This window comes from Micropterus dolomieu, linkage group LG22 (assembly GCF_021292245.1).
Source record: "Micropterus dolomieu isolate WLL.071019.BEF.003 ecotype Adirondacks linkage group LG22, ASM2129224v1, whole genome shotgun sequence".
Taxonomy (NCBI): Eukaryota; Metazoa; Chordata; class Actinopteri; order Centrarchiformes; family Centrarchidae; genus Micropterus; species Micropterus dolomieu.
In genome coordinates, this window is record NC_060171.1 from 27,428,852 (window position 1) to 27,444,901 (window position 16,050).

At 41.0% G+C, this 16,050-nt stretch overlaps 2 protein-coding genes across 3 annotated transcripts in view; one reads left to right on the forward strand and one right to left on the reverse strand.

Moving 5' to 3' along the window:
• Positions 1-5,432, forward strand: part of elmo3 (engulfment and cell motility 3) — a 26,049-nt gene extending 20,617 nt beyond the window's left edge. Inside the window, exons 17-21 of the mRNA XM_046038630.1 lie at positions 1,305-1,417; positions 1,498-1,602; positions 1,764-1,843; positions 3,412-3,492; positions 3,631-5,432. Of these exons, the coding sequence (XP_045894586.1) occupies positions 1,305-1,417; positions 1,498-1,602; positions 1,764-1,843; positions 3,412-3,492; positions 3,631-3,843 (592 nt within the window). The 3' untranslated portion in view covers positions 3,844-5,432. The remainder of the gene's footprint in view (positions 1-1,304; positions 1,418-1,497; positions 1,603-1,763; positions 1,844-3,411; positions 3,493-3,630) is intronic.
• lrrc29 (leucine rich repeat containing 29) lies at positions 5,067-15,746 on the reverse strand. Of its 2 annotated transcripts, none has more exons than XM_046038631.1 (11): positions 15,399-15,746; positions 15,008-15,109; positions 14,702-14,836; positions 12,778-12,957; positions 9,586-9,891; positions 9,086-9,302; positions 8,360-8,517; positions 8,033-8,248; positions 7,717-7,929; positions 7,407-7,624; positions 5,067-7,326 (listed from the first exon to the last, which is right to left on the reverse strand). In XM_046038631.1, exons 1-11 carry the CDS (start codon positions 15,447-15,449, stop codon positions 7,158-7,160), a joined length of 1,965 nt encoding a protein of 654 aa, XP_045894587.1. In that variant the 5' UTR covers positions 15,450-15,746; the 3' UTR covers positions 5,067-7,157. The 2 variants fall into 2 exon arrangements, with proteins under 2 accessions (XP_045894587.1, XP_045894588.1); XM_046038632.1 differs by having other exon boundaries at positions 15,393-15,746.
• Positions 15,747-16,050: the final 304 nt, after the last annotated feature.

Here is a 16,050-nt window from a genome sequence, read left to right on the forward strand (position 1 = left end):
TGCCTTGCTGAAGAAGCTGAGGGTAAAGGTGATGGATTGGCCAAGCAAGTCTCCAGACCTAAACCCTATTGAGCATCTGTGGGGTATCCTCAAACAGAAGGTAGAGGAGCGCAAGGTCTGTGGAAGAGTAGAAGAGGACTCCAGTGACAACGTGTGAAGCTCTGGTGAACTCCATGCCCAAGAGGGTTAAGGCAGTGCTGGAAAATAATGGTGGCCACACAAAATATTGACACTTGGGCCCATTTTGGACATGTTCACTTAGGGGTGTACTCACTTTTGTTGCCAGCGGTTTAGACTGTGTGATGTGTTATTTTGAGGGGACAGCAAATTTACACTGTTATACAAGCTGTACACTCACTACTTTACATTGAAGCCAAGTGTCATTTCTTCAGTCTTGTCACATGAAAAGAAATAATCATATATTTACTAAAATATATAAAATTGTGAGATACCGCCCGTGGATGGTTTTGCTAATTTCAGTTTCTTGTAGCAGCTATTTACGGCTCTCCATTGTGCCAGATAAAATTTATGTTTGTTTTTTTATGTAGAAAAAGTAAAGCAATGCATTGTCTGTAGTGGGGATGTTGTTTTTAGCTCCCTCCATCCTATGTTAGCTCTCCTAGCAAAATGTTTGGGTCTACCGACACATTGCACAGTACACGCGTAGTTGAATTTGAATTGATACCAGATCCAACTATTTGAGTCAGTATCTGGCCAATATCCCATATCAGTATCGGATGAGTGCCATCCCTAGTCTGTAGCACAACCTGATCAGCTGCTCTATTGATGACTCAAGATAGTTTCCATCCCTGTGGAACCAGCTGACAGGTCAGCAGCCATACTGTGTTTGTCAGTAAACAGTGAATGCTGTGATATTCAGGGGTCATCCATGCATCTTGGGTTTATTGTTGGTAAAGGTGTGCTGTCTGCGTTGTGAATCCCCATTTGGTGGCAATAGCGCAGTAGAAAATAATTGCTACAGACCCGTATAAACTCTGTCATATATAGCAATTATAAGTCTCTTTGGATTAAAGCATCAGCTAAATGACTAAGTATTATTATTATTATTAATATATTATGGTTTCCCATCAAATTAATGGGGGAAAAATTATTATTGTCCCGTCAATGGTGATGCGTTTATTTAGACTTTAATGTCTTGTGTCAGTTGTTCTTTGTCTTTGGTTTAGTTGTGAATTTGCAACCATGTCTGCAAACTGGAGCTCCTTTGCAACAAACGGGATGCCAAGACCATGTGACGAAGCATTTTGAAGCATTCAGTTGAGTGTGAGTGTTTTTCTTTCCAGTGAGCTTAAAGAGCGCCTGAAGCCAGAGCTGCTTGAGTTGATCCGCCAGCAGAGACTCAACAGACTGTGTCAAGGAACAATGTTCAAGAAGATTAGCAGCCGACGCAGACAGGGTGAGAGGGCACACACACATCCTTCAAAAAACACAGTAACACAGCTGTTCGGCTAACCTCTGATTGTCTGTTTTTATCAGATAAACTTTGGTACTGCCGCTTGTCGCCAAATCACAAAATGCTTCACTTCGGTGATGTGGAGGAAGACACGGAGAATCCACCAATTGAAACACTGCAAGAGAAGAGTGGGTTGAAGTTGGGCTGGGGCAGACGTATTCTGTATTTAAATGACATGACAAAAAATGTATAATGAAAATTAGTTGGAGTTATTTATTTGTATTAAATTAACTTGATCTTCTTTGTTCATTACTCTTTTTCTCTCTCCATTCTCTCCACTCTCCTTCAGTTCCAGTAGCAGATATTAAAGGCTTGCTGACGGGAAAAGACTGTCCTCACATGAAGGAGAACAAAGGCAAACAGAACAAGGTCAGCAGCGTTCCTTAGGCCTTTTTCATTTATAAGTTTGTTCCTCCCACTAGAGATGTAAGCAGAGGAGGAGAGAGGAGTCGAGGCAACAGGCGTTTAACGAAATTTGACATCCCTGCTTCAGAGCCGTCATTTTAAAGCAGCGTCAGTTAAATATGATGTGTAGCACAGCTACAGCACATCATCAGTCCATTGTTTTGATCCAGCCTGCCGCTATGATCTGTCAGATGATCAGACCAGCGGTCGGTACCAATACATAAAGGCTAGAGATCACATCTTCGCAATCCAGAGACATGTCTGTTAACATAATGACATGTCACATTTTATAGTATCATGCACTACAAAGAGGGGGTCGGTTTACCAAAGCCCTCAGCTTGATGAGGGTGAACGTTTCATCATCCGTGCAGGAAATAGTACAGTAATGTTGATCTCAAACGTAGCCTACGGGCCCAAATGCAACTGTCATCACATGATTATACAGTGCAGATTAAATAATGTTGTCATATGTCAACATGAAATACAGCAAATTAGTGCTGAATGCAGAGGATTCTGTTATAATAATTTGACAGTAGCAGCTGTTCGTCAGGTCATTATAGCAGTTGAATTGGTGTGATGCGCGGATCGGAATCTGAATCAGCATGTATGCATAAATTATCCATCGTCCCTTAACCCAAAGTCATTATTTTCTCTCATTAAATGAACATGAAATTTCACTTCTAGCAGTCCCTGTGATTTCTTTATCGTGTTGGACTGATGCATGACAGTTTTCTGTAAAGGTTTACTTTAATGACTAGAGGCTGCTGTCAGTCATTTTAAACATAATATGTCACAGCAAATATGGTGGGAGATTTAAGCAGCAAATGTAAAAAAAAAAAAAAATAATAATTGTTATACACTTGACAGAACAGACAGAGGAAACTCTTCAGGAGAAACAGAATTCAAAGTTTAACTGAAATCCATGTTTAGACGCTCTAGTGGAGCTCAGGATTGATCAGGAGGATGGCTGCTTTATTCCAAACTGTTTTACTGTATGAACCTGGACTGTGTGTGAGTACTTTTGGATGTGTAGAAGAACACAGAGCATTCCTTAACATTTGATCTTGACTGTTGGCTCGTTGAGAGATTTTAATGATCAGTTATATTATGCTGCTTTGCCTCGTGAGTCAATGCACACAGCATCTCTCTGAATGGGGAGACGCTACACCTTGTTTCACCTGCCCGCAATTAAATCAATGTTCATATTTATGCCCTGGCCCGCATATCCCCCGTATCCTAAACCATATATTAAAAAATGAAAAGGCGGAGGTGAAATGTCATTAAGGAATGCGGTTAGAACAGCGTCTTACGAGGCACTACAGAAACAGTGAAGGGCAGAATATTGGATTGCGCATTCGCTCATAGCTCCTCCAGCATGCGTCCTCTCTCTCCTCGAGATGCATTATAGGAGATCCATTTCCAGGTCACAGACGGGAGGAGTCACAAAATAGAGGATGAGAAGAGGCCCTTGTCTTTTCAGATTAAGCTCACGAACATGCCACATCTCACTGTGTTTTCTATATGTGCTTCAGGAGGTGCTGGACCTGGCATTTACCATCACATATGACGTAGAAGAGTACAGCCTGAACTTCATCGCCCCCTCCAGAACTGATGTGAGTGTTGCTCTGATCTTACCCGTCTTCCCCAGATTCCCAGAACATGTTCCTGTTCATCAGTTTCTTCTCCTCTGTGTGCATTATAATGTACAGTGAGAATATCACCAGTATACTCACCAGCTTCCTCTCTGTCAGTTCTGCCTGTGGACAGATGGACTAAGCGTTCTCCTCGGCCGGGAGATGAGTAGTGAATCAATGCGCGCTGAGCTGGAGATCCTCCTCTCTATGGAAATTAAACTCCGCCTCCTGGACCTTGAGAACGTTACCATCCCCGATAGTGCGCCAGCTGTCCCCAAACCACCAAGCAACTACAACTTCTGCTACGACTTCAGCCAGACTGAGCAGTAGTGTGTGCGTGTGTGCGTGTGTGCGTGTGTGTGTGTGTGTGTGTGTGCGCGCACATTCACTGGAGTGCAACTACGACGTGTCAATGTGTAAATATATACTGTATGTGTGTGTGTCTGAAATAAGAGGTGTGTGTGTATGGTGAGACCTGACCTGTGCATCCTTGCACATATTCCTATAACACAGATTTATAACCTCGACATTAGATTCTTCTTCTGGGGCATGTTGTTGAGCAGGACAAAACCTGTGGAAAGAAACCTTGTCTTTAAACTACAATAGGGGGGTTGTGAACTGATATCAAATGGTTATTGACTGCACTAAATGCTGCACATTATCACTCCATAAATTGGGAGAGAAATGTTTTCAGTTCGTAGCTCCATTCATGATTCCTCGTCAGCTGTCAACTGCCAAAACAGCTCCAAAAACAACAGAAACTCAGAAAAATTAGATTCTTTTTACATAATACAGCCACACAAGTAATGGTACTTTTATTTTGTTTTGTAATCATTTTATATTTCTAAATATATCCAAAACTGTGTGATGCATGAAATATTGTGTGCGAGAGGTGGTTTATTACTGGTTGAGGCTGCAGATTGTTTTGATGCTTTGTCTTAAATCTTTTGCTCATTCTTGTATTTGCTTTTCTTATTTTGTTTTTCCAACATATGAAAGACAAATACAGTAGATTTTTAATGTTGGATAATATTTGCAAATATACCTAAAAGGTACTGTGGAGCAGAAATGCCCTGAAAGCTCTGTATTTTTATTTTTTTTTTATTTTTAAAAGTGATTCGTTTTTCATTAGGTACCAAGCTGACTTTTTTTTTAACAGTAAGCAAGTGTACTTTTGCCATCAAACAGTTATGACAATGAAAAATGGTTTTATATCAAATCTTTGACGCAGTCAGTAATCAAATCCTGAATGAATTTTAAAACTGATCAATTTCTTACAAGGAATTTATTGTACCAGGATGTGCTACGAGCACTCAGTGGTGTCACCCGAAGCAGCTACTCGAGAACTGACACAGGTCTACATTATATCACAGTGTGTTTGAGTGTTTTCTGGGAATTGTGTAAAATCTTTAGAGCACAGTCACAAGTCCACTGCAGTGCATTCCTGACACACAGCCCTCTGTGATCTCTAACGCTTTGAATCATGTGCTTTGGGTGAATTCACATGAATAAATAGTTGATTTATACTGAGGAAAAAAAAACAAACATGCGTGTGTTTTGCTCATAGCATAGTAGTCAAACTTTGGTTTATTTATAAAATCAACATCTTTTATCCTTTTAAATGTTATTTGTCCTTATAATGCTCCCTCTGTCATAGTGCATCATACAGTGTCCCAATAGTACAAATTTATTCAACAATATACCTTAAGTATAAAGGAATATTATTTCTTTAACTAGGCTTCAGTGGTTGGCCAATACAACAAAAAGAGAAAAAGAAAAGTCAGTATCACACTACATTACAGACACTAGAGTAGTATCCAGTAATAACAGCCAACAGATTGTCATAGAAAAAAAAGTGACATGGTTTGTTTGCTATTGGTGGGATATTACTCCCTTTCAATAAATTCCTCAAAATTTGAGACTCAATTTTATTTCATGCTAATCCCATCTCTGGATAAAACTGGCAGTTTTCAAAAAAATCCATAAATAATTCAAACCGTTCAGTGGAGGCAGGTGCACTGCTGACATGCTTTGACAGAAAAAAAGGCTATTATCTTCTAAAAGAGGCCATTCTAAATCAATAGCTTGCCGTCATTCACCTTCACTTCGGAGTGATTGGCCTTAACTTTGATTTAATAGTTGATGTTTAGGGAACTCTTTCAGGAAACTCTGAAGACCACTTATTCACCTCATATCCCATCTTTACTTCTACTTTAGCAACACAGAACTGTCATTGTAAGAAAAAATATTTCTCCTATTATGTTTTTAAAAAAGCTCTCTTTCACCTAATCTGTACAGAAGAAGACAACTGAGCATTTAAATTAGGTCTTGCCTCCTTTTAGTACTCACAACACAATAGAAATGCGTTGGAATGTAATTAGTTATCTTTAGTTTCTTACAGCTGATATTTTCATGCGAGTCATGTTAGTTCAAAATTATTAAATAGAATAAAAGAAATAAAATAGTTAACTTTAAATTAACTTTCAATCTAGACGAGATGGTCTCTTATGGAACATTTTAGCCTGCAGTGCAGAATTTGTGTTTCCCCTTCTGGCAGTGAGAGTACAACTTTTTTACTAATCCTTCCTCTGAATGCAAAGTTTCTTTATCTGGAGTATCAGAAACATTTCTTAGATGCCTCTTAGATTTTTCCGACACAGCCTCTGTCATACTCCTAGATGCTGTAGTCTGCTCCGTCACTACAGTTGCTCCAGAGCCATGTAGAGAGAGAGTTGCTCACCTTTGTTCATTTAAATTCAAGTGGCTTTATTGGCATAGCTGCAAACAATACAACACTGCCAAAGTACATTAAAACTATACAATAATAATCAATACCCAATAATAAATGTTCTCTCCAGTGAGCCATTTTTTTCGTGATCATTCGTTCCTGATCACACAGTTCTCTACATGGCTGTGGGGTGGCCCTAGCAAGACCGGTCATTGCTGGGTGGCATAAAACACATCGTCACCAGTGCAGCAGCACATGAACATCGCCACAGATTTCAAACTCCAGTAAACCGCAAATACAGAGAGATTTACCTGCCAGTGATGAGCTTAATCAGCATTGAACTTGTTTGGTACGTGCTTAAATGTAAAAGACCTCCATTCATACATGTACAAGTTCCGCACTCTAGCTTTAACTTAGATAAAAAGTACCTTGTTACAAGACGATAAAATATCACAAGCAAAATTGTTTGGGCCACATCTTCCTAGAAACAAATGTAGAAAGAGTTCACATTCTCATTATAGAGAATATTTTCTTCTTGCTTTGGTGGCTGTGTGTTTCAGTTTTCAGGATTTCTCTTTATTTTAACAGATATTTGAACGCAGACACAGCACCTTGAAATGTCTTATACTTCCCCGCCCTCAGTGATGATGCACCACATAAACATTACATGCAAACTTCTTCTACTTGGACTTAACGGATCTTTGAATGTGGTGGTTAGATACAGGGTTGTCTGCCCCAGCTGATTGTTTGAATCCAAGCATGAACAAACAAAGGAACTGTAGTATAGGTGACGGGATTTACAGTAGCTGTAGGAGGTGCTCTTCAACATTTCCTGTGCAAGTTGCTGAAATGTGCAAAAGCTTCACTCGTGGAGCGGGCTTTGGTCAGCGGTCATCCAGGACATTCAATCAGTCAGTCAGAAAGCAAGGGTAAGATCAGACCCACCTATGTATTTGTAGTGGACATTTTCCAGGAATGGCAGCTGTGACTGAAGGAGGTCCACTGTTGTTAAGGAGATGTTTTTGCACCGCGAGATGTCGAGTGTTCGCAGGCGCTTGCAGTGCTGCAGCAGGAGGAACAAGGATCTGAGGAGTCAAGAGATTAGGAATTCATCCTTTATCCTGGGCTACAGATACAGTAAGCGTGGGTTTTGCATGCCACTCACCTGTCAGTGATGTTAGTACAACAGGAGAGGTAGAAATGCTGCAGTCTGTGTAGGTACGGTGCAGCCTGTGCCACTCCATGGTCACTGATACCCGGGCAGTGGCTGAGTGCCAGACTGGTGAGGCTGCGGCAGTGCCAGGCGACCGACGCCAAGCTGGCATCAGTGATCTCCGGCAGCATGGAGAGAGACAGACGGTGGAGGTCTGGGTATCGCACCACCTGAGCAGAGGAGAGACAGGATTGACTCCTGATTTCAGTCTTCCTGCATTCCTGCTACAAACTGAAACATTTGCTTCTCCTCCGCCTCTCACCTGTGTGATGCTGCTGTCAGTGAGTTTGGGGCAGGCAGAGAGGTCCAGCTCCTGCAGCCTGTTAAGAGCTAAAAGTGAAGCTCCAGCCTGCTGTTTGAACTGCTCCAGGTCATTCTGCGTCACCAGCTTGGGTCGCTCCTCAAATGGCAAACGAGGAGGCTTGAAGAAGCCCATGTTGCCGAATGTCCGGGTGAACCTGGGACCCTTGTCTCCCTGTTGAGACGAGTACATGAACACAACAGCTATATAAAATACAGATACTGCAACTTATAGAGTATAAGGAAAGATATTCCCTAAATTTCCTACACCCTCTCACCATTTCCTGGTCAGGCTCACATTTGGTTGTTTCCACCATCCCCAGCAGACCCCAGTCTGTGACTTCTTTACACCAGCCGAGCCGCAGAACTACCAGCCTCTGCAGGTAGGTGGCTATAGCGCGCACAGACAAGTCAGTCACATTGACACATGACGTCAGGTCTAGCTCACGGAGAGTTTCCCCAAGAAGCTGGGTAAGAGATAAAACTGCAAGATCCTGAAGAGAGAGGAGGAAGAAGATAGTTTTTGTCCCCCCCCCCCCCATGTATTATTCACACAGACACGGTTGCAGGTTTAACACACATACTGTACAAACACACCGACTGACCCTAATGTAGGTGCAGCTCTTGAGGCTGAGTGTTTCCAGCTGTGCTCTGGCAGCACTGGATCTAGTCAAGCCTTTCACCATCTCTGTTCCACTGACGTGCAGACACTCAGACAGATCCAGAGTCCTCAGGGAGGACACAGACAGAAGGTCAGCGAGGCCTGTGGATGACATGAAGTCATCACATTGAAGTGGAACACATTTTTTAGCAGACAGCAGGCTGGGGTGGTAAAAGTGTATGGGAACATAATTCACAAAAAAAAAAAAAAATGAAGTTAATGTGGGTTTAACTTTAATATTAAATTATAATTAGCAGTCATGATCAGGAATAAGATATCTTAGCAAGTACGGGGCCTCCAGAGGATGAATCCTAATATGTTTGGTGACTCCCTGGCTTATGCTCTAGCATCAGCGTAAGGCCAAACATTTCATCTGAACACAGTCCCTTTTCTGAACACATTCACGCTACCCAGAAGATGAACACTTTTCAATCTGGACACCAAGCTTTTTTTTCAGTGCCACTTTGCATGACAATATTTCATAATACAACAAGTTTATTGCCGTGCCTTTTTGCTGAGCACATTCATGCTCCCAATAGGAAGTAGCATTTCATTTTTAATTTCCCCATAGCCCATTCCCTTGAGCTATCATCAGGACCTTTTAGTTTCTTTACATTTATTAATTCATTTAAGTCTATGATACACATAAAAACAAATACACTATGAGCACCTTTTTCAGTGATCCTCCAGTCGCAGGACAAGGAGAGGTGTGTCAGTGACTTCAAGCCCCGTGCTATGGCCTCTACAGACCTGTTGGTCAGCTCAGTGCAGGCACTGATGTCCACTCTCTGGAGACTCGGTTGGTGCTTCACCAGAACCTCCACCGAGTAGTCGGTCAGCTCCTTACAGCCGTGCAGACACAGTTCCTCTAAGACCAAATCTTGAACCTACAGGCAGAAAGAATATCAAGAAGAAAAAAAAAAAAAAACACTGTCTTCTATGAGGACAAGCATTTGAATTTATCTTCAAAGAAGTTTAAGAACATGCTAAAATCATGAAAATATTCTAAATCATTTATGAAATCTTTACTAGTATAAAAGCAGACTGTTGTCTCTGCATAAACCAGTAAAGAGGTACCAAGATATGACTTGAGTAGTTTAATTTGTGAAGAACCATTCGTGGCTGCTCAAGCGATTAAGAAGCTGTTGTAAGGACTTAAGGTATCCCGACCTGTGCAATACTGCGTAGTGACTCAGGGGTGATGGAGGTTCTGCTGAGGTCCAGAGCAACAAGGGTGGATTTCTGCTCTGTTAACAACCTCCGCAAGTTCCTCAGTGACAGCAATGCAGACGAATCCTCAACTGCTCCCACCGGGCACCCTCGATACGGGTCAAACTCGAAAGCGATATGGCAGCCGGCCAGCGAGAGGCGGCGGAGGTGTGGGGTACAGCCAGTGAGCCGATTGAAGGTGAGGTCCGAGAGGTAGCGCAGGTCGGACAAGTCCAGCTCCTCCAGACCAGACAGGGCTGACCTTACCTGGAACAAGAAGATGGAGTTTGAACTGAAATTGGACCATAACTACAGGTGGAAAGACAATAAAACTGTGCAAACAAAATGACAATAAAAATGTACTGCAGGGAATGTGAATGGAAGGTTTTATTTACCTGCTATAATACTGAGGAGAACGCCCATCATTCACCCTTATGATTACATTTATAATCTCTGCCAACACCCTCTTCTCCCCAGAGGACTACAGATATAGGGAGATACTAATCCTGGCTTAAGACAGAGCTATACAGGTAGAAATGTAGGAGAAAGCAGAATCCAGTACTGCTCTACAAAGACAGTAGCCAACTACTGAAAAAGGAGCAGTGTTTTGTGATTACATGAAACTTCAATTAATAGCCGAGGCTTTTATTTGCCTTAATCGCTTTCCTCACCCTGCCTATATCTGGGAAAGGCCAGCAAAGATGGGAAACAGGCTACTAATAAAATTGTTTATTTCAACCAGTACTTGAAAAACATATCAGATAACAAATCAATTACAAATCATTAATATGATCTACCTCCGAGAGACCCATCTAGGCCAACCTCAGACAGACAGAATCCATACGAGTTCTGTAAGAGCATCCTGTAGGTGCAGAGAAAGACACCAAATAACCTGTGCAGAGCAGAGCTCGGCCAATACCGCCTCCTACTAAAAATACAGAAAAGATCACTTAAATTTTACAATCACTTAAAATCAGTTAACCACCAGACATATCATCACAAAGCCCTAACATACCAGGAGCTGAAACCAGAGAAGAGTCCCCTCAGCCAGCTGGTCCTGAGGCTCTCTGCAGTAACAAGTCCCCAACAGCCTCAGGACAGCAATACCAACTCAAGCAGACCAAACCAAATTATCAGCAAGCAGAAAGAAAAATATATTGAATACTGGAAAGAAACGACCAAAACACAAAGTAAATTACAATGTTATCTGACCCTGAAAAGAGAATTCACGCTGGCAAATTACCTGAGTACAATAAAATGTCCCAAATTAAGAAAAATGTTGACAACATACAGACTGAGTGAACACAGCCTGGCCATAGAAAAGGGTCGCCACAGACAGAGCTGGCTACCACAAGAGGAGAGACTCTGCTCCCAGTGTGACAGAGGACAGGTAGAGACAGAGCTGCACTTTCTAACCTCATGCCCCAAATATAAAACACTAAGACAAAAACACTTTGCAAACATTTCCCAAATATACCCCGAATTCGAATTCATATCTGACACACAAAAACTCCCCTATTTACTGGGAGAAATGCCCAAATGCGAAATAATTGCTGCAAAATATGTCTCCTCATGCCATGAAGTGAGGACAACCAGTGGAACCTCAGACTAACAAATAATTGTACAGATTTTCAAATTATTATTATTTTGATATTTTAGTAATTGATTTGTTTTTACATTTGATACTGATTTCTTTTTAATCAATTAATTCTTTAAAAAAATGTTTTCTTTGGTCTATTATATACATTCATGCCAATAAATCTAATTTAGAGAGAGAGAGAGAGAGAGAGAGAGAGAGAGAGAGAGAGAGAGAGAGAGAGAGAGAGAGAGAGAGAGAGAGAGAGAGAGAGAGAGAGAGAGAGCGCGCCAGTAAATCTGATATGATCTGATATCAGATATGAATAATACTTTGGCACTCATTGTTTCGGTAAAATTAACTGAACGATTGTGTGTAACTATCCATATTGACAAAAGTTTAAACATATTTGTATGTGCAATATAAGCAGGTTCAAACTAGCTCAAGGGGGCGACCCAGGGGGCTTTCAGAGGTTTTATACTAGGAGTGGGGGTAAAAAATAGATACAGCATAGTATCGTGATATTTGCCATGGCAATACTGTATCGATACACGGACGCCAAGTATCGATATTTTAGTATATAAATTGTAGATGGGAGTTTTAACTTTTTGGTACTAGAATAATAAAATCTATTGCTTTTTTATTCCACTAGAAAACTTAACAGGACCATATAGAGGACTGAAAAAGTGATATGAACAAACAGAGAAATGAAGATGTTGACAAAGTTTGACTTTAGGAACCTAATTGGAAGTTGGAAAAAGGTAATAAATTGCAATATATCTCAATATATTTAAAATCGCAACATAAATATCGTGATAATATCGTATCGTGTGGCCTCTGGTGATTCCCACCCCTATTTTATACATCCAAAAATAAAAACCAGAACCAGGCTTCTAATTGAGACCTGCGTTTATTTCTCAAAATGTGTAGCCGCACCAGGACAGTAAAAGGGACAGGTGTCTAATTGGGACTAGGGTTTTAATTGAAGTTACTGCATTCTGCTAGTTCAAATGAATTAGATGTATAAATTACCTGTCTTGTAAAGTTAATTTTAGTTAGTAATTAGTTAACGAAAAAAAATTTAAATATCATTTACAAGTAGATAAACCACAACAAATGATATGAATTCAACTAGAGTTGTAGTGTATCTCTGCTCACCTAGTTACGTTAGCTTCAGCAGGAGTTTAGCTGTTCTTTTTTCTTCATCAGGATAGAATTTAGCTTCTTCCTCATTTAGTTATGCGGAATATCAAACTGAGTTACCAAGATGCTGGTACATAAAGATGAATTATTTATAATAATAAATAATAGATGGGAGAAAATCTGTGTGAATCGTAGTTTTAGCTAAGGCTAGCTGTAGCAAGCTTTCAAACTAGCTCTCATTTGCTTTAGCTCTCTTTAGCTAATAGTTGGTGTTTCTGTGACAGAAGGTGCAGTCAGTGAGACAACTGCTTCAACATAACACAGCCAGTGCAGGGAGTTATGCTAAATGCCATTTTTTAGAAACTGAAATTTATAAATGCTGTTTTTACAGAAAGGTATACATTTCTTTGACTGACACACACACACACACACACCTGTTGTCTGTGCTCCTCCCTGGAGAGGAAAGCCCCAGACATGAAGAGGCTGTCCAGGCCCCTGAGGTCCAGCCTACGGAGGGAGGTGAGGCGAGGAAGGAGGGCCAGCAGTGAGGCCTCGGTTATACTGCTGCCAGGGAGTGCCAAACTCTCCAACTTAGAGCCCAAGCAAAGACCCACCTGAAGAGAAAGACAAAAAGAGATCGCATAGACAATCACACATGATGGGAGACAGAGAGAAAGAAGAAAGGATGCGAATTCAAAGAGAAGATAAAGAGACAGTGTTGAGTAAAGCAAATATGGAAGCTATGGGGTGGCAAAGGTGGCAGGAGGACAGAGAGAACCATGCTGTTTAATACACTACCTGCTATCTCCATGCCATAACATGCTAAGTATATGTAAAAACTGGTACTGGACTTCTACCTCTCCTTATCTTTCGGTTTAACAACTTGGTAGTACACAAAATCTTTAACGGGGAATTCAATGGTTGCAAGCACATACACACACATTATTGTAATAAGGGTCAGTGACAGTAAATTGAACTTAGGACAAAGGTGGCGTGTCGTAATTATAAATGCTACATCGTAGTCCGTATGATGGGAAATTCATATGATAAGAGTGATACCGTGGAAATAATCAACACAACACAGGTTTCAAAAAAAGTATTACTTTATGTCACATGTCTTGTTCCTGGCTTATACTACAATGTTAGCCTTTCAGGAGGAGACACTCCATATCCTGTCCGACAGCAATCTGTTGCTCGGGGTGGGGGGCTTTTTTGAACGCACAAGGAAGTGTGTGAACGTTTTAACTGAAAACACAACACTAAATAAAACCAGTAATATAACTAGGCCTTCTCGTGACAAAAGCAATATAATTTCTATGAAAAAACAACTGCTGTATGGACGACGTATTAGGCCCTTTGTAGACAAAAACAATAAATTACGGAGTACGGAGCCTGGGGAGGGAAATTCCAAGAAATAGGTTGTATATTTAAGAGATTAAAGTGGTAAATTTACTTTTTATTTTATTTTTAAACTGTCACATCTTATAAAAATCTGTCTAAATGTTCTTCCCCGTGTTTTTTTATACTTTTGGTCTTTGAAGATAAGTATCTCATAATACTGGTTGGTGAAATCTATGGGGTATTGTGAAGAGGAAGATGCGATACGCCAGACCCAACAATGCAGAAGAGCTGAAGGCCACTATCAGAGCAACCTGGGCTCTCATAACACCTGAGCAGTGCCACAGACTGATCGACTCCATGCCACGCCACATTGCTGCAGTAATTCAGGCAAAAGGAGCCCCAACTAAGTATTGAGTGCTGTACATGCTCATACTTTTCATGTTCAGTTGGCCAACATTTCTAAAAATCCTTTTTTTGTATTGTAATATTAAAGTAAAGTAATATTCTAATTTTCAGAGATACTGATTTTGGGGTTTTCATTAGTTGTCAGTTTTAATCATCAAAATTAAAAGGAATGAACACTTGAAATATATCAGTCTGTGTGGAATGAATGTATGTATTATACAAGTTTCACTTTTTGAATGGAATTACTGAAATAAATAAACTTTTTGATGATATTCTAATTATATGACCAGCACCTGTACTATGTGTGATGGCCTTTTAATAACACAAGCACATCTAGAAAATATTCTGAGAGAAATGTATGACTTTAGCAATAGAAATAGTTCAGTTCCACTCATTCTTAAGTTCAAGCTTGGGTAATTAGAAAACTTTACATGAATCTCCATCATGATTAAAGCTGTTACACTCCCCACAGCCATCCAATCAATCCTAATCGTACAAGCCCTCATCTCCAGCTATAAAAAGACCTCAGAATCTCAAAATGCGGAACTACGCCCACGCGTGCTAACCCAAGAAGTGTGTAGTGTTTTTTTAAATCGTAATGGCATACTGCACCTCCAGAAGCAGAGATCTCGACATACTGAACCCATCGAGCTGGCTGATAATCAGACTGCAGTGTGACTTTCCGCCAAGACCTCTGATCAGCTCCAGGGATGAGGCTGAAGCTGGGAAGCAGAAAGTGACGTTTTTCTGTCCAGAGAAACAGAAAGAGAGGTAATATGTTAACTTTGCCCTCAAGCATGCTCCATAAATACAGATATTTCTAATCAGTCAACACTATGGCGTCAACACACCATCTGAAGAATGTATTATGCAAGTGTATAATCCATTGTGCAGCGCACCCCCGACTCAGGAAATTACCTGAAAGCGCAGGTCCTGACTGGCACTGTACCAGCTGCGACACACCATCGAGGCTTCCCTCCTGTCTGAAGCGTGAAGAAAGCTCAGGATGTAAACTATGATCTACAGCAAGAGACAGAAAGACAGCATTAGTTTGCTAAAGTTTACTGATCCTGGAAGAGAAGAATCCACCCCAGGGTTACCTGACAAATTACAGCATACTGTATGACTGAATAACATGTTGTCCTTTGACAACAACAGTATGTCAAGCCACGTGCTCATCCGCCAGGAGTGCACTGTGGCTCTACTGGCAGCTCCCATAACTTAGATGAGTGACTCTATGAATATGGAGCAGGGTGTTTCTGAAAAACTAGAACAGTCTGTAACGGTACTAGCTTTTTCTGACCTATACCTCCACAGGCAGCTCAGGTGCTTCCACGTCCCCCTCATCGCAGTCCTCCATCTCAGCTTCGTCTCCTTCGTTATTATAAAGGACAGCAGACCATCACAAGTGAATCAACTAGCCATTCAGTAGCTAGCTGCACAAGTTAAAAGGCTGCAGCGTTAACTTAACGTTACTTAACTAACGTTAGCGTTTAAGCTAATAGCAAATATCGTTAACTAATCACTAAAATGACCAATTTCAGATCAATGGAAACCAATGAAGAGTTATACTGCCTGCTGTCATCGCACTAAGCTACTTTATACTGGACCGCAGGCTGTACATTTCCATCTGACTTCAGTTGGCTCAGCTGACCGCAGAGAAAACACGTGCGTCAGGAGGCAGGGCATTGTGGGAAATGAGGTTTTCCTGATGTTCCCTCGACCTGTAGCTGGACTGCTTTCCAAACAGCCACAAAAAGACGGTTGGTGCATTGACCTATTTTTCTCGTAATTATGAGATCTGGATCTCGTAATTAGAGATAACTGGAAAGGTGCCATTTATTACTGAGTTCGGTAAAGTTGGAAATATATTCACAGATTCGAGCTTCCGGGATCAGTAACTTGTAAGCAAAACGTGTTTAAATCACAACGACGCCTCTTTATTATCGTAGTTATGTAGA